The sequence below is a fragment of the Micromys minutus genome, assembly GCF_963924665.1.
Source record: "Micromys minutus genome assembly, chromosome: 25".
In the NCBI taxonomy this organism is placed as follows: Eukaryota; Metazoa; Chordata; class Mammalia; order Rodentia; family Muridae; genus Micromys; species Micromys minutus.
The window spans coordinates 26,246,749-26,272,209 of NC_137960.1; the positions used below are offsets into that span (position 1 = coordinate 26,246,749).

A 25,461-nucleotide genomic window follows, 5' to 3' on the forward strand; every position below is an offset into this window, starting at 1 on the left:
GTATTAAACCCACTGCTTCTAGCCCTCTTGCCAGAATGGAGACTTCTCCAAGTTTTTAAGTACCCTGGCCTTAAAGCCTCTCCAATTCTTGAAAAGGACAACTTGATTTGATTCTCTTGTCCTATATTGAGGTAAAAAAAAATGCTGGGATTTGGTGGCATCCAGTGGTAATGTTCTCATTTTATTTGTAAGAACAAGAGGAATTTTTCTGTTGGTTCTTTATTAGAAACATAGAAAGCAAGCTAGTATACTTTAAACAAAGAACATGAAACACATTAAGGTCAGAAGCATCATATTCCTCCAGTATTCAATAGTCTTCCCCCTCACCCCCCAGGTAAAGCATAAGACCCTGATGTGACTACAGTGTGATAATGGACAACACACAGTTTAAAGCCACCTTCTTTCTATGAGAAGGAAAAATCACTTCATGTGGGCATCACTTCCAAAGACGACTCAACAAACAATAGTACTCGACATTCGCCATATTTATTTTACTAAATACCATGGTTCAAAAGAACACAAACCAGAAAACACACTTAAACTAGTCTAAGTGGGTGGGGTTAACCACACCTCGTCTCCACATTCTATGTGTATGTGGAGCTAGTACCACGCCAGAGTGACTGATTACTCATGTACACTTAACCTTTTGTTAATATGAATACATTTCTCTGAACATAAAAAAAGAAAAGTTCTCTGAACCAACAAAGACATGAAAAATTACAAGATACAGGCACTTTATGTTCCCAGTTTTAGAAATAAGCCAAGTGAAAAATATTTAATAAAAGTAACTGGGCCAGAGTTTTCTACTTTAGTTCTAGACACTTAAATTCAATTGAAAATAAGCAAGTTTATCTGGGATTAATGGTCATATTTGTTAAAAAAAAAAAAATCCAACGGGAGAAAATGGTCTTTGAATTCAATGTAAGATATTCCAATAATGTGCACTGAAGTTTATTTGCCTAGGCAGCCAAGTACCATCTGAAAGCTTTGTAAGAGTATGGTTAGGGAGAAAAGCAAAAGGTGCTTTTATTCCACAGTATCTGAGTAAACAAAAAGTAATTTACAAAACAAAGTACCAAATGATACTTTAAAATAAATATTTCATCATTTTGATGAATATATACAGTGTCCACTTGGGAGTTTAACTATCTAAAAGTGGCATATCACTATCCAGAGGCGCAGGGGCAAGTTCACACAAATAGAACAGCGTGGCTTCACTAGCTTCGGCTTCAGTCAATGGTTCCAGGCGGACAAGCTTACTTTGGGTTGGTTCTGGGTCCAGGCTGCTATCCAGGAGCTCATCAACTTCTATGGGTTTATCTACAGAGGATACAACTTCTGATGCTGCTGCCGAACTCCCCTGTTCAATAGCAGATGCAGGGTTCCCATCAAGGAATGCAAGAAGTGGAAAGGCAGTATACTGGATAAGCTGTTTATCTATAAAGATCAGAAGAAGTTTATTTATAAACCCAAATAAATTATTTATTTTATGTTACTATGTTTTAAAACCTAAGAAAAGCTAGCCTTTCATTCAAACAGCAGGTAACTGTGATATTTGTCTTTTAACGTTAAGGGGAAAAGTTTCAAACTGTAAGAACCATTACTTTACCATGGAAGTTTTAAGTACTAGAAGCCTGAGACACCATGCACACAGCCTCGTTGGCTTTCACTTGTTTATGTGGTTAAGCACTAGGGCTGAGCCAGGACTCTGCTATGCCAGAGCCTGGCTGTCTAGCTGCTGACTGACAATTTCTTTCACAGTTTGCATTAAATTCTATACTGAAATTCTTAAAAGAAAAACATAAAGAAAATTAAGACTACTTCCATTCCTACCTGGTTTAGATTTAGATTTTCTTCCCTCTTCTGAAACTTGTTGAACACTGCTCTTGGTAGCTTCTAATCCCTTATTGTCAGACTAAAAAAAAAAAAAAAAAAAAAAGAGAAATTACTTTTACATTCCTTAAAATGTTAATTATCAAATAATTAAAAATTAATAAAATAACTTCAACACATCTGAAATACACAGCAAAGGGAAACATCAGAAGAGAAATCTCATTGTAGTTAGTCAAGAAACTTGTCTGCAACCAGAATAAAGTTCCAAAGTAGGATAAAGGAAAGGACATTTCAGTAACAGGACAGACAGAGCTGTCACAGAGATGGGAGTAAATCAGGTGGTTTCACACGATAGGAAAGATGTAATTCAATCCCCATTAGAGATGCAGCACACACTGCTCTTCATGAACAGGACAGCCTGCAGACATGAACACGCTCAGGTCGCCAGGGATGACAGGGACACCTCTTAAACTGCCCCCACTCTTGGAAGCCTCAACTGTGATGGTTTCTTCCTGTCCTTAGGTCATTCACTTCATTCCAGTTGATTTTCCAGCCAGTCTTCCTTCCTTCTGGTTATGCTGTGGAGTTAAATCTACAATGCTGCTGACATGACAGTGAACTGGAAGTGCCCCAACTCTGAGGGAGATGAGCTCAACTGTCTCAAATAACCCTGCGTATCAGACACAGTCAGCTACTGCACCCCTACATGTTGCTCTAGCGTGTATGGAACAGTGCGCACCTGTGCAAACCCTATAGTCCCCGATAGCTGTAATAAAGTGAACGATAATGACCCTAAGATGAAAAGTAAAACATTCCAAATTAAGGAAAAAGAATTCATCATTAAGAAGTTGTAATACATAAATGTTAAAACATTTTTATAAATCTTAAAACAGGAGTTTCCCAAGAATGCCACTATTGATATTCTAAATGAGAACCAAGATTATAAATGCATTTTTTCCCATGTATGTTTTTGTTCATTATCAGTGGCCACTCAGTTACACTGTAAGGTACCTAGACTAAGAAAATATTGCTGCATGTTATATATGCTTGTCATGAAAATGAGATAAAAATACCAATAATTTTCAAATCTCAGAACTGTAATAAAACATCACCCTTAAATATATTTTTATAATCTCACAAAGAAATATGTAATTTTTTGTGTTAGTGGTAATTTTGACAATTCTACAGTTATTGGTTTCTAGAACAGAGTATATAATTAAAGAACATGAGCCAGTTTTAGGAATAAACAGCAAAGCATATTCACTTAAGGATGATATGACTTAATATTCAACACAATGACAAGATCTTACACTGTATACACAGGTAAATGATGGTGAAGTCAGCTTACTGCCTGTTTATTAAAAAGTCTACCAAAACAAAGCCACACATTCTTTTATGTATTATCCATATCTACTTCATCTACAATTATAGCATTCACTGTTGGGACGTACAGCTTATAAAACCAAAAATATCATGGACTGGAGAGATGGCTCAGTGGTTAAGAACACTGACTCCTCTTCCAGAGGTCATGAGTTCAATTCCCAGCAGCCACATGGTGGCTCACAACCATCTGTAATAAGATCTGATGCCCTCTTCTGGTGTGTCTGAAGACAGCTACCGTGTACTCATATAAATATAATAAATCTTTTAAAATAGCCTCTATGAACATCTAGAAAACCAAAAATATTTACATTTGGCCATTTATAGAAATATACATATGCAAATAACCCAACAATGCACTCTGAACCTCCTACTCTACAAGCTTATTAGTTCTGAGTCAGCCAAGGTGAACTTTCACTGGCCAGGCTGTCTCCAAATACAACAGGAAATTCTAACTCATCAACTGTATAAGCCTTCACATCTACTTGAGATGTCTTATTTGTAGATTACAAAGGACAAGCTCGTAACTGACTTCATTAATCCAGAAATTGAGCTTAATTTTAAAAAAGTAAGGAGGGCTAGAGAGATGGCTCAGTGGTTAAGAGCACTGACTCCTCTTCCAGAGGTCCTGAGTTCAATTCCCAGCAACCACATGGTGGCTCACAACCATCCGTAATGGGATCCGATGACCTCTCCTGGTGTGTCTGAAGACAGTGCCAGTGTACCCATACTTAAATAAATTAAAATAAAAATAAGAAAACAAGAATTAAACAATTTGCTATACATATTAGATACGGGAGTAAATGAGCCAGGACAATTAAGATGTACAAAAGTAACTAGTATTTTAAGTATCTGCCATTAAAGGCTGCCCTTAAGAAATCTGTCAACTTGCTAAGTCTAACTGGCTCTTTTGTTGAGAAAATTCTTACAGCATTATATATATATATAGTATGTATGTGTGTGTGTGTATGTATGTACGTATGTATATATGTATGTATGTATGTATGTATGTATGTATGTATATATATATATATCCCTACCTAGTAAAGTTGACCCTTGCTGTAGTTACTGCTTTTGTATGTATGTATGTATATATATATATATCTCCCTACCTAGTAAAGTTGACCCTTGCTGTAGTTACTGCTTTTAATGCTAACAAAGTAAAGAAACTTACAGAAGTAATAGGGATCAGTTATTTTCAACTCAAATTGAGAAAGTGTGAAAAGAAACAAATATACAGTGTAGAAATTATATTTTAATCTTTTTATTTCAAAGAAATATCTGAAAGAGCTGAGGCTAGGAGACTTTCCAGCACTACAAGGCTGGTTTCATACTGTGAATGAATTCCACATGTGCCAGAACTGGGCATGGAAAGACTAACCCATAACCACCTGCAGATTTTCCACCTAGCACTGTACTATCTCAACCACACACACAGGTGAGAATATGAAATACTTTTTGTATCTGAGAGTGATACTGCTTTCTTCCTACAGATGTTTATAGGACTCTTTCTATTTGTATAGCTGTGGGCCCTGAGCAACATGGATTAAAACTTACTTTTGTATTATTGATGGAATCTGTGGGATTCATCTGCACAGAACTAGTGAAAAGCTGAAAGACCAAACAAGAAAGATGATAAGTTTAAAAAATATTTTAAAAGATCTGTGTGTTAAAAATTTTTATACAATCATGGTGAGTGAAGAGATGTCACTCCTACATGAGGAAGTTTCCACAGATTCAATCAAGTTTGGAAAAGCAAGAAAGCAGAAAGAAAAACAAAGGCAGAACAAGCTGGCCCATGCACTGAATGGAATTTTATCTTGTAAGGATCTCTCCACAGTGGGGTAAACAGTTCCCCATAATTCTTATCCGTTCATTAATCCCCATTCATTTTAATAACTTTTATTTCTCTCTCTAAATGTTTGTTCTTGGCCATATGTAGCACCAAAGGCCAAGTCCCACGTCTTGATGCTAAGCATTTACTAAATATCTACTTATCAATTAGGTGACATATTCATCAAATCTACTGACAGTGGAACCTAGCATTCACATCAAGTGGGGCCTCCAACAATATGGCATACCTACTTTATTTCCTACGTAGCAAAGGAAGTTAGTAAGTGCTAAGACAATGACAACAGTCTAGCCAATTTATAAATACGACTTTGACGTCATAAGCTTCAAAATCCTAGCAAATCCCTTCCACAGGGTAAGAAATCTCTGGCACCATAAAAACATTTATCTCTGCTCTCCAGGAGCTTACAATCTAAAAGACAATATGGACATTACATAGCCAACTTATATACGATCCAGTTTTACAATTATAGAGCTTAAAAGCACTAATGAGTTTGGAGACCAAGAGGAAAGGAAAACATGAACACAGGCAGACACAGGACGAAACAAAAGGGCTGTAATAAGACTAGGTGCTACACATCATCAATCTGAGAAAACATCAGGAATTTGGTAGATGAGTATTTAGGAATAGTAACACCAAGAAGGTAGAGCATATTCTAGAAATGGTTGAGACCAATTCAAATAACAGAAGTTCTAACTTACAGTTCTATCCAACAGTTAAAAACAAAAGCTGAGCGAAGCTGTGAGTGGTTCAGACCTGAGAACAGCCTGAGCTCTGAAACAGACGGTAGGTTTGTACTGGATGAGAATGAGCAAAGCAAGAACACAACGAAATGCAGAGTTTAGTTCCTTCTGCTTCTGGTCTCTTGAGACACGGACTCCTTTCTTTAAAAGACCAGAGTTGTCACTGAAGCATCCTTGACTCTCTTTCCATTTCCCTCTCTTATCACAGGCTGCTGAAGAAACGGAGCTAAATTCCTGGTGGTAGACAACTACCATCTATATGCCAACTCAGCCTGTTCCTACTTCAGAGAACCCTGATACAATTCTACACCTACAGGCAGGACAATACCTGCTTGAAGCCAACAACACAAGCATCCTATTTAGGCTTGAGAGCACCTCTTAATACTCCTGGAAGGTAGATAGGGCAAAGTATACACAACCAAATCACATATAAAGGAACTGATGCAACTTAAATTCTAAGGCCCAACAGAGAGAACTGAACATTACAAAGTGAAGCCAGAATTCTCAATGGTTTATATCTTGAGCATCTTCACCATTTCAAAGAATAAGGCAAGCCAGAGCTAAAGTTAAGACTGGGGTTCATGGATGGACTCAGGGAGAACTGTGAAGCCACTGCTATCAAGCTAGAATGGGATATCCACATGGAAGGCCACTTAAATCAGTTACCATGGTAACAAGAACAGCATGTGAAGGAATCTTTAAAGATAATAAAATACAACCTTGTGTAGTATTGATAATTTGAGAAGGATGTTCATACTCTTTGATGGACTAATTTCATGAGATGTAATGATTAGACAGAAGAGGAGAAAGGACTAATTCCTTTTGGCATCACTAAGAGTTTCTTAAAAATGACAATGCTACAGAATCCTTTGATATGAAACAAAACTCCCTGTAAGGCATTTTTCAGAATGAAGAACAGATCTTAGAAAGAGAAAAGAACAAGAGTTATGTGAGCAGGACAAAGCCAAGTGAATCTAGAAAGCTCTGGAGGCCAAGAGAAGAAGGCCACAGACAAAAAGCAAACTGTCAGATCCAGATGCTCAGGGCCTGAAATCAACGGGAAAGATCATCATCGCAGACAACACTGGAATTCACAGAGTCGGGGACAAGGACTGCCACAGGGAATCAGATTCCACATTAAAAATATACAAATCAAATGAAATGTATTTGCTAGAAAAAACTAATTCCCTAAGTATTAAAAAGGTCTTTATGAGGCTAGAGAGATGGCTCAACGGTTAAGAACACTGACTGCTTTTCCAGAGTGGAACTCCCAGCAACCACTCACAACCATGTGTAACGGGATCCAATGTTCTCTTCTGTTCTGTCTGAAGATCGCATCAGTGTACTCACATACATAAAATAAATGTTTTTTAAAAAGTGTCTTCATGCTATTCCAACTTATATTACTAATCTCCAAAGGTCTTTATTAAATTTGTCCTAGAGAAGAATATACATACAGTAACACAACAGCAAGTCCGGACTAAACCTGTTTTTATTAGTGGTAATGTTGAAGAAGTGGCCTGTTGTTATAGGAGCAACTGCTCAGAGGCAGACAGTGACCACACGTCAATGTCCAGTGCCCATCTGCCTATGCTTCCTAGTAAAATCACTTAGAAAGTAAAACACAGAAATGTAGACCACAAAGAGTGTTGATTTAAAATGACACATGTAAGTACACAAAGCACCAGTATAGTAAAGAGTATCCAAAATACCTACATCAACCAGAAGATCTGGGTCTATGCTAAACTGTCTTCCTGAGAGCATAGCTTGGAAGTCCTCTAAACTGCAATCAATGCTGTCAAGGTAATCCAGCAACTCAACCCTAGAGAAAAAGAGTAACAATTTCATATTCATTAGGTGTTCTCATTCTTACATTTAAAGCCACTTTTGATAACCTAGCTTAAAAACCACTTTTGATAACCTAGCTAAGCGCTACAAAATAATCTTGGTGAGTCCTAAGTCCGTAACAGTTCTTAAGACATGCCATTTAAAATGTGGAATTTCTGAAAATTGACAAACTCATTACTTTTACACAAATGCTATTACTTTCAGAAAAGAGTTGCTGCAATAACAGTGTGCTTTACCTTTTCTATGCCACCTCATTGCTCCAATCCTCCTAATAATCAAATTACTATATACTATAAATTACTGTATTTAATACAGTGAGTCTCTTAATAGAAGCTATACCACTATATAAAACTGGCAGTTAAAACAAGAATTTCATTTTCAAAATCTAAAGAATTGCTCACCAAAGTTCCAAGAGTACTCATAGACAATTAAATCCTAAAAGTTCAGTAGAGGGTTCACCTTTGATCAATAAAGACAACACAGGGTCCACATCTAAATGGACCTTCACTGTACCACTTAAGCAACTAATGTTACTTTAAATGTATAGAAATGTAAATATTACTTTAGGTGCATTAATGAACTGAATACAAGAAAGTAATTTAAGACATCTGGGTGAACACTCACTTTCCTAAAAGGTTAATGTTGTCATTCAGAATGGAATCCATCATGGTCACAGGGTCTTCTGAGGTCATGTTGGAGGAGCCGTTTAGCTGGACAGCGCTAGACATGAGAGGGCTGCCACCAGCACTCCCCACACATAAGGACTCTCTGGCTGGCTCAGTATGCTCTCCACTCTGAATGACAGGAGCATACTCATCCTCGTTGTCATCTTCAACAATGACAATGTCTGGATACTGGCTATGGCCATATCAGCAATATGCGAAGACAAAACAAAACAATCACAGCTCAGATTTCCATTCTCTGGAGGATCCCCAAATCTATTAAAAGGTTTCCTTCTCTGGAGTAAGTAGCTTAAGCTCAATTTTTGACAATTCGTAAGAAAGAAAACCAGAGAACTAAGAAAAAAGGTTTAACTCCAAATAAAAGGCATCAATTTTTATTCCTTTTTTTAAAGGTAGGTTTACCTGCTTCAATAATTCCAAATATGTGAAAAAGATTAGTACTTCAAACCAAATGTGAGAAAAGGATTAGTTTAAAAACAAAACAACAAACAAAAAGCAGGGCTTTTCTATCATCTCATAAGAAAAATGGCCAATATTTTCCCAAATTTTATCTCATGATTCCTTACTTGGAGGAATCAACTACAACATCCTCATTTGTTTCTGGAATAACTGGAATATTTTCATCCACATTGTCATCAGTAACATCATAAATAATTATGTCATCTGAAATCCGTTCTCTTGACTTTAAACCTTCAGTCCTGCTGTGTGGAACCTAAAGAATCAGGAAAAAAACAAAAACATATAAACTACTACAAAGGACATCAGTTTAAAAAAAAGGACTCATCCTATTTACTAAATGTTGAGGACTCAATAGTAAACAAAACAGCTTTGTACTTCATTCTTCTAGGACTCACATTCTAGTAACGTATCATTTAACAGAGATACTAAGTATATGCCCATATTCTACTTAACAAACTACAGAAGAGACCCTGAAGATGAGTGACATGCCCAAACGTGTTTTTCTATGGAGATGTCCAAATTCTAATGTCTTTTTTTTTTTTTAAACAGATAAGCAACACACAAGTTCCAGCCTTCAGAAATGCCAATCATGATCACACAGCCACTGCACTGCAGTGGGTGTTCTATCTGAACCTTCGATGTCTAAAAAGGTTTCATTCTGACTCATACACTGACAGAAACACAGCACTTCAACAATCCCACAGTTAAAGGTCACACTGCCTATTTTACCAACAGCTGGGTTGTTTTAATCTTACAATGCAGATACACAGGTCCGACTGACTGTGTAGGCCTGTAACCTCAATTACTCAAGAGGCCGACACAGGAAAATGTTGAGTTCAATGCCCGCCTAGGCTACAGAGTGAGTTCAACAGCAGCCTAGACGGCTTAATGGAGCTCCCTCCCAAAAAGAACAAAGGTAGCAGGGGTAGCTTAGCAAGCAGTGGACCCTAGGATTGATACCCAGTAACACTAAAAGAAACTAAAATGTATAGGTACATTCAGGTCAGTTACATTGAGAAGTTCAAGTCTCTAAAGCAAAAAAGTCTCTAAAGTCATTACTATAATGCAAAAAATTTAAAGTCTCAACAACAGATGATACAAGCAAGAGAAGCAAAAAATTTTAAATATATAAACTCTAGGTGGACAAAAAAATCTAAACTACATGAAACCCTTCAATACTATATGAATGTCAGTTAAACTAAACCAAACCTTTACTTTATATAAGCTTTCAAACACTCATCCCCCACAGGTTTACAATATATATATATATATATGGTTTAGAAAGAAAAGGGGGCATCAACAAGGTGGGATTAGATATCTAACAGTCTGCCTATTTAAAACACAAACTATGCTGTACAGTTACAAAGTCATTGCCTTTATAGCACAGTAAAACATAACAAGACACACACCCAAATTAAAGAAAAAGAGTCTGTTCATCATGTAAAATAAAATCATGTCTATAAAATGTGGCTTAACAAAATTAAGTTGCCTTGTAAGTAGTTAAATTGAGTCATATTTTATAATACTGTTGACAACATGAAACATATCTAAATTGTAATATTATTATTGTTAATTATTGTTATTTCCCCATAAAATAAAAAATAAATGATTTACATATATCAAAGAAAAGGAAGGGAGGTGAACACTGAGATACGATGGCCCAGGAGGTAAAGTAAACTAAACTTCAATAGTTAATCTGACATAATCTTTGAAATTCTGACAGTTTAAAATAACAACAGTAATTTAGTAGGACCGCATTTGCCTTGCTGTTCAAAAACTCAGCTCTGATCTCAAGCACATCAAAAAATATATATATATATATATCAATGAGAGAGCAGTATCATAAAAAAGGCTTCACCTAGTTTGATGGTAGACTAATACACGGTTAGATGTTAAGACTGACAAATTATATAGTCTATAGCAAAAACAAAAGCATACAAAATATTTTGAAATTGCTAAAGAAAAGCACTTTAGTTGGCACATAATTATCATAAAAGATGAAAAATAGCAGAAAATTTTATAATCATGTTACACTATGATGACAACATCACACACTCTCCAACTTACACAGCATCACAAGAACTATACTTCTCAATTCTAAAAGTAAGGAACGGCCAGCCACACTGCTGAGATACAGCTCCCTGGTAACCTCCAACAGCACACACTGCAGAGTACCGAAATAACATCATCTCTATCAAGTTTAGATTTATGCAAAAGAACAGTAAGTAATATTTCTGAATTCAGCAAAAACAGTCATGGCAATAACACATATGAAAGCTTAGAAATACGCAACCATATATAAAATGATATTTCTTAATTACTCCAAAGCAAACAATGAAGCTGTCATGATGTAACGTAGCTGGGAATGAGCACTTACATTATTATTCACTAAACGGCTTTGACTGCATGAAACACTGCCATAATAAAATTTAGTTTGAGACAATAAATATAAAATACATTAAAATTTACTTTATGATGGTGATTATCAGTTGGTTCTTTGACTATGTGCTGAAATAGATTCTTCTTTGGGGCTCCATTTGTGTTTAGAAGTAGAGGCCTGTAAATAATAATTGGAATATTTAATTCCACCCCAAAAATGAAAAAAAAAAGGTTTCTAATAATTTACTCATCGCATATCAAACATACTTAACTTCAATAGTGAGAACTTTCAATAAGGAAATTTCAATTTCAATAGAAATTCTTTAGAACAGAACTATTCAACTCCATACAAGGTATACTCAGTTTATAAAACAGTAGTATCACAGAATACAAGGTGGTAGAACTTTTACTTATCAACTATCAGTCAGCCATACAGCTCACCATCATCTCCTCCCATCTATGCCCCTGTCAATTATCCTTCTAGTTTAGACGTGACAATGGCAACAGTAGCCAATATAGTTATTGAACTAAGGGACTATAAGATGAAATCTTCTGAGCCCTTTTAGCTGTACAACTAAACTATCTCATGTACAAAAGTAATATATATATATATATGTAAATATAATATAAAATATATAATTCTTTTCAGACTGTATGCACACAAAACACAAAAATTGGAACTCCAGACATAAATTTCATCATACGTTTTCAAATATCCCAAGATTGAAAAGAAAAATATTTCTACTATCCTAAGTAGTGTAGAACCTCCCCCTGTTAAGATCACTCTTGAGATGCTAACATAATTAACAAGGGAAAGCTGTTCTGTGGTACTAGGCATACACTCAGCAAACAGTTGAATTCACGATTCAACACTAAAGCCATTTGTAAGCCAAAACTCAAAAAAACTTACCTTTTACGTTTTAAACTCACAAGTTGATTATTCTGAACCAATGTAACAATAAACTGTACAATCTGAGAGGAAAACGTAAATAAAATTCTTTTATCAAAAACTGTGCAGATTATATCAAATCACATTAGTAAATATTCAGCTTTCTGTCCTCATGCATGTGCTCAATAAATGACTCTAAACACACACAAATAATGCTAAGTCATTATATTTCCCACAATCTAATATATGAGATTTACTTTTCCAGAAAGACAGCACCTCGAGGCAAAAAAGACAAGCTAGTGTTTGACAAACGTTTTCTAACAAAGCTAATATAATTAGAAGCAAAAAGAGTTACTAACTCAGAACAGATCATAAACTTCAGGTTTGAAAGAATGCACTGGCCAGTTTTATCATCCATGGAAGACTTACCCAAACTACAGACACAGTAAATCTTAAATATCTGCTTAAACATAGAGGAAACTTTATTACACAGACAGACATAACTAGCCCTGCTGCTGGAACACACGGCCAGCTGAGCCCATCCAGTTTCGTCTTAGACATTTAATCCTCACCTCACTACACAACTGCTCCATGTGAATTCTGATGGAGTCCAGCAATGTATGTGTTAACTAGGTGTTGAGGAATCCTTCTAGGTAACCCTTATGAAGCCACTAAAGCTTACAGTATGACCTGAAATTTTATCATCAGCTTCCTACCACAGATGCCAAGTAGAAGTGAAGCCTTCACGTGAGTAATAATGACCAGAGTGTTTTGGTGTCTGAAAACTCTGTAGGGTTTTATATGCTTTTTGCGATTTAATTACATGATTACAACAGAATATATCAACTAAGTCTATATTATACACCATATTCAAACTTCAAAGTTGAACAGAAAAAGTGCTGGTCAAAAACTGAAGTCCTGTTGTAACTTTACTAATTATTTTTGTTTTTGAAAAACAAGAAAAGTGCAGATTAAGTCAATATTTAAGCAAAATACCGTCTTGTAAAAAACTACCAGACTTTTCAAGTACAAAATTAAGGACACCTGTTATTTTAATGCTTAACAATTAAGGCCATGCATTAGAACTGCCTTCAGAAGTTTAAAACACAGACACGACTGAAACACTGGGAATTGAATTCAACTATATTTAACCTTAATGTTATTTTATAACACTAGTATACTGTTTTGATCATAGGCCACATGTGACAACTGTTCCTAAGGCTGGTTCACTGCATCCAAACCCTGTCAGTCATCAACTTATTTTTAGCTCAAGTGCCTTTTCAGGCAAGAACAAGATTCATCACTCCCTGCCCTCCCTTCAAAAGACCTGTTGCTATGAGCCTAGCATAAGCAAAAATAGATCCCTTTATTGCTCTCATGTTTCTTTTCTTAATAACAAATGGAAGTTGGGATACACAGATGAAATGACAAGGACACAATGCCAGGGGCAGATTCTAAGTCTTCTTTGAATCAACTCAGTATACTGAATTTATTTTATTACTTTAACTACACTATATAACAGACCCAATTATATAGCATGCACTGAAAAAAGCATCACTGAACTCCTAATCTGTCCAAATGACCTAAGAATTAACTATACCTATCAAAGTAAAAAGCAACAAGAAAAAGTCCACAAAACAGCCAAACAGAACACAGAACAGAAACAAGCAAATGCGGAGGACAGGGCGGGCCAGAGCTTCTTACCTTTCGGATAACTTGCTGCTGCTGTGCATGCTTTGCCCTCAATTCCGACACCTCCTTCCAAAGGGATTCATTCTCACTGTATTAAATTTTATTTTAAAACAAAAAACAACAAAACAAAACAAAAAAAACAAAAAAAACAAAAAAAAACAAGATTGGGTCAGAAGATCAAGTCTCAATAGCTTTTAATCAAGAAAGCCAGAGAACTTGAACTCAGAGGTGAGAGGAGGCAGGCAGAGATAGGAGAGCTACAGGTTCAAGGCAAGCTTAGGCTATGCAGTGAGTTCTTGTCTAAAGAAAGGAATACTAGGTAACTATACTACTTCTACACTATGACTATTTCTTAACTGTATTATGTACTAGTCACAACAATATGGGAGGGATACATACTTACATGTATATAGTAGTAGGTAATGTACTCCTTTTGATAACTGGGTTTGTTACTATTTGTTTAAATATATACTAAGTTTCAACAGGATAGCAAATATCTTCAGGCTTTGTTAATTGCTTCAGGAAACAAAGGAAAGTAACACTGACCAGCATGTGATGTTCTCCAGGCTCTGTGCTTAGCATCTTACATGTATGATTCACTAAACTTCCATAAGCACAGTCAAGAAAAGAATCATGTTCTTCACTGCATAGGTGCAGACACTGACATATGGAAAAGAGAAGGGACTTTGCCCTATATCATCGAGATAGATCTATAACTATTAAATATGAAAGTCTATTAGACCCAACAGCTATCTGAAGGTCTGTCTCAAACCCTCTAAGGAAGCAAAGGAACACCTCTAAGTGTTTTTAAGAAGAAAATTCAGTAGCTTATCCAATAGCCATAATTCCTTTCATTTCTCTCCTGCCTTGTAAAACTGAAGTTGTACTATGTAAATATTAGCAGGATTAATAGATAATCCAACTATCAAATACATGCATTCCTATTTATCTCTTAAGAGTTATCTTTCTCAATCTGTACTATTATAAAAAAAAGATAGCAAGTTCACATATGGAGGTATCAAAAAAGGAAATTGCTTTAAGCACTTACTAAACAATCAGTTTTAAAAAAATCAAACTTAAAAATGCTTCTAGCTGTCTACCAAGAAAGAAGATGATTACAACTAAGAGTTAAAGGGTGATTAAATGAGCGAATGCTTGAATTAGGTTAAAGAACACTGCTGACACAGACAAACAGAGCAAAGACCACAGCTGGTTAGATAAAATAAGCAAAATCGGAACGCTTTAGGCTTTTTCAAACAAGAAGTCAAAGTCCAAAGTTACTCATCATGAATATATTTGAGTTAAAAACGAACAGCCAAAATATAAGAATGTGTAAAATAACTATTCCTCGGGCTCTTGTTATTAAGAGAAAACCCCCCGATATATAAGAATAAAACATACCTAATCTGTATACATTATTAGTATGGCAGTAAGAAAATGCTCTTAAGTAATGCAGTGAAGACAAGATGAAACGTGCTCTTGAAGATACGGGGTTTGTACAGCCTCTCCTGCATCTCTGCAGCATCAAGTAAGGCAACTCTCCTATGTGTACTTTTTTATTCTTTCCCATGCCCTACTTCTTCCTAAGCCACAGTAAGACATACATTTTAACAAAGTCATTTATGTATGAAGGCCATATGAAAACTAATCTATGTATACTTTACTACACTATCTTAAAGATCAAAAATAAGACCTGCTTCATGGCTTGATTTATATACTCTTCTTACAGCCATATCATTGGGACAAAGTCTACAGCTACAAACTAAAAGTAAAGCAAACAAACAAACAGCATTGATCTTGGCTACCGAAGATTACTTAAAACGCCAGACAGTCTCCAAACCACAATACATATATCCCAACCTCTATAATATTAGGATTATATTTGGAAATAATATTTTTACCTTTTTAATTCTGAAAGCCTGGACTCAATAGTTTCTTGTTTTATTTGAACCTTCTGAGCACTACTAATAATTTTTGTTAAATCTTCCTGACGAATTTTACTTTCTTCTGGTTTTGAAGATGAAACCTTCCAAAATACAAATTTAGAAAATTAAATATATACTAAGCCCCCGTGATCATGATCATGAATCAAAACTTCCTGTTATAAGAAGTCTCTGTAGCCTATTAAAGAAGTGAGATGTGATTACAAATTTCTAGGTAAATTCTAAAACAAGAATATACTTTATAGCTCAATACAAGAGAAAGCACGGAATGATCATTTAATTTTTCCCTAGCCTACTTAGGAGTAAGCCATCTCATTATAACAAGATGAACAGGAATATGAGGGTCTTTGTTTATTCTCTCTGCCAAATTCCTTATCATTCCCAAGCCTCTTTATTATCACATTCCATATTTAATTCAAACGTGTGGTAATATAGATGCACACACAGTAGGTAACTTTCTTCCATGGGCTCTTCACCGTTTCATATTATTCTGCACAATTTAGGATTGAGTGGAAGACTTAAGCATGTTAGAGGAGACTTACAAATTTCAGCTATTGAGCTATGTGCATTCCTTTGCCTGCCCCCTCCCCCACCATCTCCCTTGTGTTCCTGATGAGAACTGAAGCCAGGGTTTCAGGGCACTGGTCAAGTGTCTTACTAATGGACTATATCCCCGTTCTTTATATCCACCATTTAGTAAAGACATTCATTTCAGCAAAAGATACTTGGTTCTGATTTTTCTCCTCAGGCAGCTCAGAAGCAAGTGCCCAAGATTTGTAGTCAGCCTCTGGCTCAACAGGGTAAACATTTCCTTTCCCTTGTTAAAATGAAGACTGTACCACTCTCAGCATCACTGGGCTTAGAAAATATGTGGTAGGAAAAGTCAGAGGACTCATCAATGGTATTATTCTAGTTTGTCTCAATGAGGAATAGTGCTGTATTCTGTATGTTCCTTTTCATTATGTCTTATCTGCTGTTATTGGGGGTTACTGAGACGGGGTCTCACTCCATTATCCAGGCTGGGCTGGAACTCACTATTTAGTCTAACCCGGACTCAAACTTGCATTGGTCCTCCTGCCTCCCAAGTGCTGGGATTACAGGTGTGCACCACCACACCCAGCTTGCTCTATACACTCTTATTTCATTTCAGTGGCTTAAAAAACATCTCGCCTCACATCCATAACCTAGTTATTAGTTCATGGCAGCAGCAGTAGCTCACCTTCCTTTTAATGTTCTCCAACAAGTCGTCCTGGCCTTGTCTGAAATAAGGATGCTGAAATTCAACAGGGCCATCTCTTTCCTGTTTGACAATTCCAGATTCGATATGTACTACTTTACGGAAGCCATCTGACAAAGATTCAAATTTATATGACTAACATTAGACAAGTCAAAAGTTAATGACGTTTATACAGAAATACACTTATTTTAATGAGAAGAACTGGCTTATCAGTGGTTGTTAGCAGCTCTCCAAGCAAACCACTATCATACTCACACATATTTAGTTGTCTCACAAAGCTCGCCATGTTATTGTGTTTGAAGTACTTGGGAAGAATTTCTTTTGCAAATCTTTGCTCATCCAAGACCAGGAAACTTTGTCCATTCTAAAAAGTCAAATGAAGCCCAGAAATGTCAATTAGTTAAGATCCTCTGACAAAAATCTAAATCAGCTCTGGTAAGTGTTCCTGAAAACCTCCACACCAACACTCTTTCTGATAAAAAGAAAAACAAAACAAAAAACTACAATTACAAATCAAATTACAAGAATGTTTTTGGTGTCAGCTTCAACCAAAAAGCTTCATCATATTCTGTGATGAAATATTATAAGAATTTCTATTAGGAAAGCAAAAGACCTAATAGATTAGCCAGTACTATTAAGTTATTTAAAAGCTAAATAAAGTAAATAGACAAAAATAAATTGGTAAATCACTATTTTACCCCTAGCCATAACATATACAACTACCTTTTAGCACACGACACTGAAAAACTATAAAAAAATTCAGGAAGTTTACTGGTTACGAGATGAATTCACTAGAGTGTGGCACAGGGACCTGGATTTGAGCTAGGCAACGCACGTACTTACTGAAATACACCTCTAGCTTGCTTTCTAATTTCTAAAGTAAGATAAGTAAGATTTCCTTAATTATAGGTAAGTATTTTGCCTGTATGTAGACCACATATATGTCCTGCTATCCACAGAGGTGAAAAGAATGTTTCAGATCACCTAGAACTGGAGTCACATACATGTACGTGAACACTGGGAACTAAAGTGCTCTTAAGCAGTAAGTCTCCAGCCCAGTGTGTCTGTGAGTCTCAATAGCTGTCCAGGCTGGCTCAGCCCTCTGCAGTCGGCCCAGGCTGGCCCCAATCAATTTGGTGATATTCATGACTCAGCCATGAGGAGCAGCAACAGGATACAGCACCACCACCACCAGGCCAGGCTGCTTTCTAGCTAAGCGTTAAAAGTCACTAAGTATTTTTCATCCAAAAACATTAAAACAATTAGAGCCTTAGTACAAAACTACAATAATCAAAACAGCATGGAACTGGAAGAAGAGCAACAGAAACAAACTAACAAACAAAAACACCAAACAAAACAGCCTAGTAATAAAATCTGCCAAAGAATTTTCAAGTTTCACAGTAACTCAATGGAAAATAACAAGTCGTTTTGGCAAATGGTATTGAAAAAACAAGATACACATATGTAAAACAATACAGCTCAACTCTTACCTGACATCATTTACAAAATTTAACTCAAAATAGGTTTAAAAAAACCAAAAACAACCCCAAACCCATTAGTATCAAAAACCTTATGACAAAAGAAAAAAAAAATCATGGCGTTGGATTTGGAAGTGATCTCTTGAATAGAACACTGAGATTAGGCAACATAAGCAAAACCAGAAATAGGGGACCGTATCGAGTTTAAAAACTAGTATATGTGGAATATCAGCAAGAATGTAAAAAGCAAGCACAGGATGGGAAAGAAAATTGTAAATCATATGTGACATGTATGTGTGACACACACAATGGATATACACCATCTACAATCCAAAAGCCAAAAAAGTTCATTAAGAATAAGCCAGGACTTTAAGCAGCATTTTCCCAAAGATTCATTAATTGCCAATAAACACACGAAAGATGCTCCTATTCACCAGTCATTGGGAAACTGAGACTGAAGCAGTAAGATACTACTTCCCAGCAATTCCGAATGGCTTTTATCAAAAACCACGTTAAAGGAATTTGAACTATTATGAATTGCTAGCACAACAGAATATAATACAGCTCTTGTGGAACTATAGTACAAAGGTTGCTAAAAACAACACACAAAAATTAAGTAATTACTAAATCAGTCAATAATTCCTTTCTATATAAACACTACAAAACAGAAAAGGAACCTGAAGAGATGTGAGTCCACGTGATCCCTGTAATATAAGTCACAAAGCCAAAAAGTAAAAGCTACTTAAGTGTCCATCATTTGATTAATGGCTAAACAAAATGTGGTGGTATACACATGCAATGAAATATTCAGATTCATTTGACATGTTTTACAAACTGGATGAATAGAAAGGACATTATACTACATGAAATAAGCCAGTCCAAGAGTGATATATACTGTATAATTCCACTTACATAAAGAATTCTTAAAAGTCAATGTCTTAGGTAAATAGAATGGGACTGTGGGTAGTTCAGGATGAGAGGTGACTACTGCTGCTAACAGGCAGGCACTCTGTAGCTGTTTAAATGAAAATGGCTCATAGACTTGAGTGATGGGTCCCCAGTTGGTAGAACTGTTTGAGAAGGATTAGAATAGAATGTGTGGTCTGGTTAGAGGGTTAAAACCAGAGCTTAGAAAATCCCAGCCACTAAGCCATAAGGCAGGTTAAAAGTGATCAATGGTTGTATCTTTTATCCAAGGACCCACCCGCAATTCAAAGCAGTGTAGACAAAACTACACACTACACCTTTTGTCTTTGTCTTCCCAAGTACTTTCTTCCGGCCACATGACTTTATTCTCAGTATTCACTGTTTCCACTGGGATGTCCTGATGGGAGCCATGCATTCAGAAATAGTTCTGTTCCTAGTAGTACATGTCTTCACTCCTTAGGATGCTAGGTATATGCATATGACTAAAGGTGGCCAACCAAATATAACCAGAATAAAACAATTCTCAAATATGGGTTGATATACCTTCTCCAAAATGTTTAGGATCAGAAGAGTTTCAAATATTTGTAAAAACCTCTTCAGTTGAACAGCCATATTCCAAAAACACCTAATTAGTTTATTATCCATGGACTTGTTATGATTCCAGAGAAGGCACACTTGTTCTACTCTACAGTGATCTCTTTAATTTCAAACATAAAATGTGATCATACAGAATCTGCAACTAACATGCCTCCTAATCTTTCACTATCTCAGGGCAGGCCAAATCTGAGTATCCTTTCCCTTCTGACTTTCTTCCCTCCCTTTCTTTCTGGAGGTGGGGAAGTAAAAGACAAGGCATTGAGAATGAAATCCAGACTAAAGCATGGAAGCTCCCTTTACTACTGAGCTATACCCTCCTGCAGGAGCTATTCTTAATCCTATTCAGTTTCTTCTCCAGTGAATTAATCCCCCACCAACCCTGGAAGGGTTGCCTTTACAATAGGTATCCAATCAAAGAATTTCTCTCACCACTCCAAGTGGTCTGGAAAACTGTCTCTAACTGGTTCCCTCACCTACAGTTTCCTTATGATACAGAAAGGTCCTTAAGATAAGACCCTAATGTCTCTTCTTTTGCCCACCACAACTTCACCTTCATCCTAAAGACAAGACAGCTACAATCTATCTGCTTCTCCAGTAAGGTACAGTGGCAAGCCTTGTCTTCACTACTTCAGCCTCACCCATCCATCCTAGCTAGCCTGGTCTCTAATTACATGCTCTTTTAGATTGGTCTTTCCCTTACCTGTCCTAAACTATCCATAGTTTCCACTCAGCTTATGTGCCAAGTTGTCAACTTCTTGCTGTAAACTCATTTATACTCTCTGATGTACAAACAACAGGGTCTCTTACATATCATTTTTGGTCACAATCTAACTCTTGAGTCAGCAGGGGATAGTGACAAACTCAGAAAGAATGGACTCTTCTTAGTTCCAGTGTATTTGGGAGCATCTTGTGCAATGCAAACAGGCTCATGTATGGTTAAGAAGAGCTAAAGCAGCATCTTTCCTGTCACCCCCTCTCCCTTGGGAGGTCTCAAAGCCGTGTTTCTAAGAAGGCGCCTCCTCGTTGTTTTCTGTGACGCTCTAAGATGGAGAATGGCAAACTTTTCAAAATGAAATCAGCATCTCAGATGTCCTAATCTCCAAAGTCCAAACTCAGCTAGGGCAGTATGTCAACATACTTGGCTATAAGGCTAAGGGTATGGCTTTAAGACAAAGAGGTTGCTTAGCAACCTGAGCATTCCCAGCACCACAAAAATAACAGTTCAAACAAATGAGCTTGGGCATGGGTACGTCCCAACTAAATTATATTCATCAAGCTGGTGGTAAGAATGATGGTTAGTTTTCTGTTTTGTTTTGGTTGTTGTTTTTTTATTGTGACAGGGGAGCTTCAACTGAGAAAATGCCCTCGAATGACCTCTAGGCAAGTTGTTTTTCTTGGTTGACCTTTGAAATGGAGGACCCAGTTTCCTGAGAACAATGCCTCTCCTGGTCAGACAGCCCTGACTGTAGTTCAGAGAGCATGATGAGGCCATAGGGAGCAGGGCAGTAAGCAGTGTCTCTGTAAGGCCTCACCCAGCCTCAGTTACCTCCAGGTGCCTGCCCTTGTTCCAGCTCACAGACCACAATGGCCTAGCACCCGGGATACATAAGCCAAACAAACCTTCTCCCTGATCATCACAGCAATAGAAACCAACTAAGGAAACAAGCCTGCAAGTAACCCCGCTGTTTTGTAGATTTCCAGTTACATTCCAACAGCATCAAATTAAGTGATTTTTTTTTTTTGGGTCAGTAACACAGGAACGTACTTTCCCCAAAGGTTTGCATCTTAGCCTTGTGAGAAGGGATCTTATCTCTCTCAATAGTGGCTGCTCTTTCTAACCAGTCTTATACTCTTTTGAGTCTGCCATTTCCATAAGCTTAATGTAGTAGGTCCACTGTTGAAAATATGACTTCTATGATGTGGCTCTACCTTCATTGCGAATACTGTGCTTATCCAACATTATTTTCATGTTTTGTACTTATTACCACCCAAGACTTCATTACTTTCAGAGAGCTTCACATAGAAAATGTTAATAAAAATAAAAGCTCTTCTTTGTCAATAAGAATTTCGACCTAACTTTCATCAACCCTTTCTGTATTGAAATTTCCAACTTGTTTCCATGCTAAACTGTTTGGGACAGTGTTTCATTAAAACATCTTCAGGGGGTCTAAAATTATTGTCTCTGTCCTAGATTTTGTTTACCAAAGCAAAAGACAGAACCAAACCCCCTCCCCCAAAACAAAACAACCCCTGCCGCACAAAACAGCTATGGAATACTCTGAAGCTCCAGGACATGTTAAAAACAAACGCCATAAAGGAAACTTTGTTGGGGAAGACTGAAATAAATACATTAAGAAAAAAAAGTCTAATGCCTACTATTTTGACTTGATAATCCATCCAGTATAATTTTCATAGAGCAGACTATCATAGTTTTATATTTAAGGACAATGAGAACGTTCTTTTTTCAACTTTGTCACGTAACAAATTTGTAGGAAAAGTGAACTTAAGCAGACTCGTAGGAGTCAAGGGTCCAGAATACAGGTGAGAAGGTTTCTTCCCTTGGTTTACGCTCTACTGTTGGAGAGGCTAGGGATCACATAGAGGTTCCTTAGTCCCCAAGCTTCTGCTTTTAAAAGACCTTAAAGTGACAGCCACAAAGCCAGTGTAAATGCTAAAAATCACGTCTTATAATTCAATACAAATGTAAAGGAAGCTAGGCACACAAATAGAAACTTTCACAAGACCACAGTAGAGCTTGAGAGAAAGCTCAGCAGCTGAGAAGAGTGACTGCTGAGAGAGAACCCCAGTTTTGTTCCTACCTCATGTGGGTAGGCTCAAAACAGCCCCAAGTCCAAAACTTGCAAGTCTGGCCCCTTCTTCTGCCCTCACTCAAACATGTATATGCACACACAGACAAGGACACGATTAAAAACAAAATCTTTTGAAAAAGAAACGAACAAAAGGCTTATTTTGGCTTTCCATCAACATGAGTTGGACCTCTCAGTATTGGCATTCCAAATAATCTGGGGTCTCCTTACAATATGACTTTGTTATCTACAAATGTTTTGAACCATATTCATAGCTACCTTAGGACACCTGTTAATCCATTCCAATCAAACCTGTTACATTTTCTAACTCAAACATTAAAGCACCAATTGTGTCTCTAGAACCAACACCCAATGAGTTTACGCTTTGACTGTCCAATTAGTGTATTAGAGATGGGCAGTTAAAAATATAAACTGAGACTTAAAATGATAAATAAAAGCAATTAAGTAGCTTGTTTCATTTAGAATTAGTAAGATTTCACACTTATGCACTAGTTTAAATTCTCCCCAGTCCATATCGATCAAAAGCAATAAAGTTATTAAAATGTTTTGGCTAATATCAGGCCATTTTACTATACTGTTTGATTAGAACCAACTGCCAATACATTTGTGTAGAACTTTTAAACAGTGCAAGTAAACGCCCTTTTCCACGCTCAAGAAGCTCAATGAACTCAGCTTGGTTGAGGGAAAGAATATATTTCAGTCCAGTTTCTAATGTTAAAAGACAGCTGAGCAGCAGTCTGGACTGATCCAGCCTGGTCAACCTTTAATCCTTATGACTGATGAAAAGCATGAGCCTTCTGTTTATTTTAAGTTCAGGCTGGTAGCTGCCTTTCTCATTTTCACTTCTTTGTATGAATGTATCAAATTAATCAATTGCTTAGTCTACACAACCAGCAGGGGGTGGGGCACCAGTGTGACAATACACAAGAAAATTAAATCCTAGAAATTTCTAAAAATTGTCACTAATACTCAGCAAAATTCAGCAACATGGCTGTCAAAATATCAAGTATGTCCTATTGCTGTTACCTATTAAAAGCACGAAAGGCTGAAAACTAGTTTTAACAACAGAAAAGAACTAAAGAAACGGAAGAGGTAGCATATATTTGACACATAGCTAGGTATTCCCCACTTACTCATCTCAAAAACTGTGAACATGAAAATACCCCAAATAAGTGATCAACTCCAGTAAGAGCCGATCCCCTTTCGAACAATCCAAGAATTGCGCATCTAGTAAATCAAAGGCACAAGTGATGTAAATAATCACTGTGCAAAGAATCTTTGTGTGGAACTGGGGGGAGGGGGGTCTTGGGTCACCTAGGCAACGCACCCATCTAACGCATAACTTAGACCAGGCAAGATACCGGACTTGATTAAGGTCATCTTTATTTATAAGGAGAATCTGGATCAAACTGATCAAGGCAACCACATACCACTCTGCCAGCAACTATTCTGTGAAATTTAACGACTCGTCTTTTAACTCCCCGCCGCTAAGTTACTAAGCGTGGTCTACAGGCACTTTTACTAGAATAATTATTTTAAAAGAAACGATTAAACAAATGACCCAGCCTCCAAACAATAACTGGGAAATTTCTATGTCAAAACTACGTAAAGTACACAGATAAAATTAAAAAGCTCACGGTAAGAGCAGTCTGAGTCTGCACATTTTTTCCCTTTACCATCATAAAAGATCCCAGACTAGCAATGATTTCTTTAGATAAGCCCGCTCGCCCGCCTGGGGTTCAGCAACCTCCGCTCCCCGCGGCGAGCAGGCGTCGGAGGATGAGTGTGCAGAACGCGCGGCCGGGGCCGGTTCCGAGCTCCCGGGGCCGGCGGGACCGTTACCAGGGCGCCCCTCCCCCACGGCGCGCGGCCCGAGGCGAGCGGAGCCTGCGGGGCCCGGCTCGCCGCGCACACAAAGCCTGGGGTCCGCGCGAGGTGGGGGAGGCCGTGCGCCGCCGCAGGCCGCGGGAGCCACCGAGCCCAGCCCAGCCCAGCCCAGCCCAGCCGAGTCGGTTCGACAAGGGGGACCCGAGGCCACCGCGTCCCCGACCGTACCTGGCTCCAGGTGATGAACTCGTTGGTGTGGGTTTCCTCCACAAGCGTCCACAGCTTGCTGAGAAAAGCCGGCACGTTGGAACTCTGCTTCATTGTTAGCCGGGCGCAGGGATTCCGAATTCTATTCCCGAACGCGGAGGTCGCGGCGGCGGCGGCGGCGGCGGCGGCGGCGGCGGTGGCAGCAGCTGCTGCTCCCGGGAACGCACACCACGCAGGCGCGGCGGGTCCCGGGCTCCGCCCCCTCGGCGCCGCGGGGCGTGCGGGGAAGGCGGGGAGACCCCGCGGCCGCACGTGATGGACAAGGCTTCGCGCTCCACCCCTGTGCTCCGCTCCCGCGCCCCGCCTCTGCGAGTCCAATCCAAGGCTCCGGGTGCAGCACGGAGCAAAGCGATTGGCTGCTGCCTCGAGGAGGGGTGGGTCCAGGAGTGGTTCAGCCTTCTCTGTTACCTTTTCGGCAGGATCCTCTGTAAAGGGAATGATGTTGGGTCCAGAGAAACCTTGTTTAGTGGGTTCATGTGCTAAAGGGTTTGGGTGCACCAGCTGTGTCTGGCCGAGTGCAGAAACGCCCAAGGGCAGTTGACTCATAGGTTTGGCGGGCGAAGAGTAATTTGTTCCAGTCTAAAGGAAGAAATACATCA

General features: G+C 38.0%; 1 protein-coding gene across 2 annotated transcripts; it reads right to left on the reverse strand.

Annotated features, from left to right (window-relative positions):
• Window positions 1-335: 335 nt before the first annotated feature.
• HSF2 (heat shock transcription factor 2) lies at window positions 336-25,013 on the reverse strand. Of its 2 annotated transcripts, XM_080937908.1 has the most exons (13): window positions 24,824-25,013; window positions 17,194-17,302; window positions 16,921-17,048; window positions 15,660-15,784; window positions 13,771-13,846; window positions 12,088-12,149; window positions 11,268-11,355; window positions 8,906-9,051; window positions 8,281-8,514; window positions 7,525-7,630; window positions 4,771-4,824; window positions 1,834-1,915; window positions 336-1,437 (listed from the first exon to the last, which is right to left on the reverse strand). In XM_080937908.1, exons 1-13 carry the CDS (start codon window positions 24,914-24,916, stop codon window positions 1,142-1,144), a joined length of 1,599 nt encoding a protein of 532 aa, XP_080794034.1. In that variant the 5' UTR covers window positions 24,917-25,013; the 3' UTR covers window positions 336-1,141. The 2 variants fall into 2 exon arrangements, with proteins under 2 accessions (XP_080794034.1, XP_080794035.1); XM_080937909.1 differs by lacking the exon at window positions 4,771-4,824 and having other exon boundaries at window positions 24,824-25,012.
• Between the last annotated feature and the right edge of the window lie 448 nt (window positions 25,014-25,461).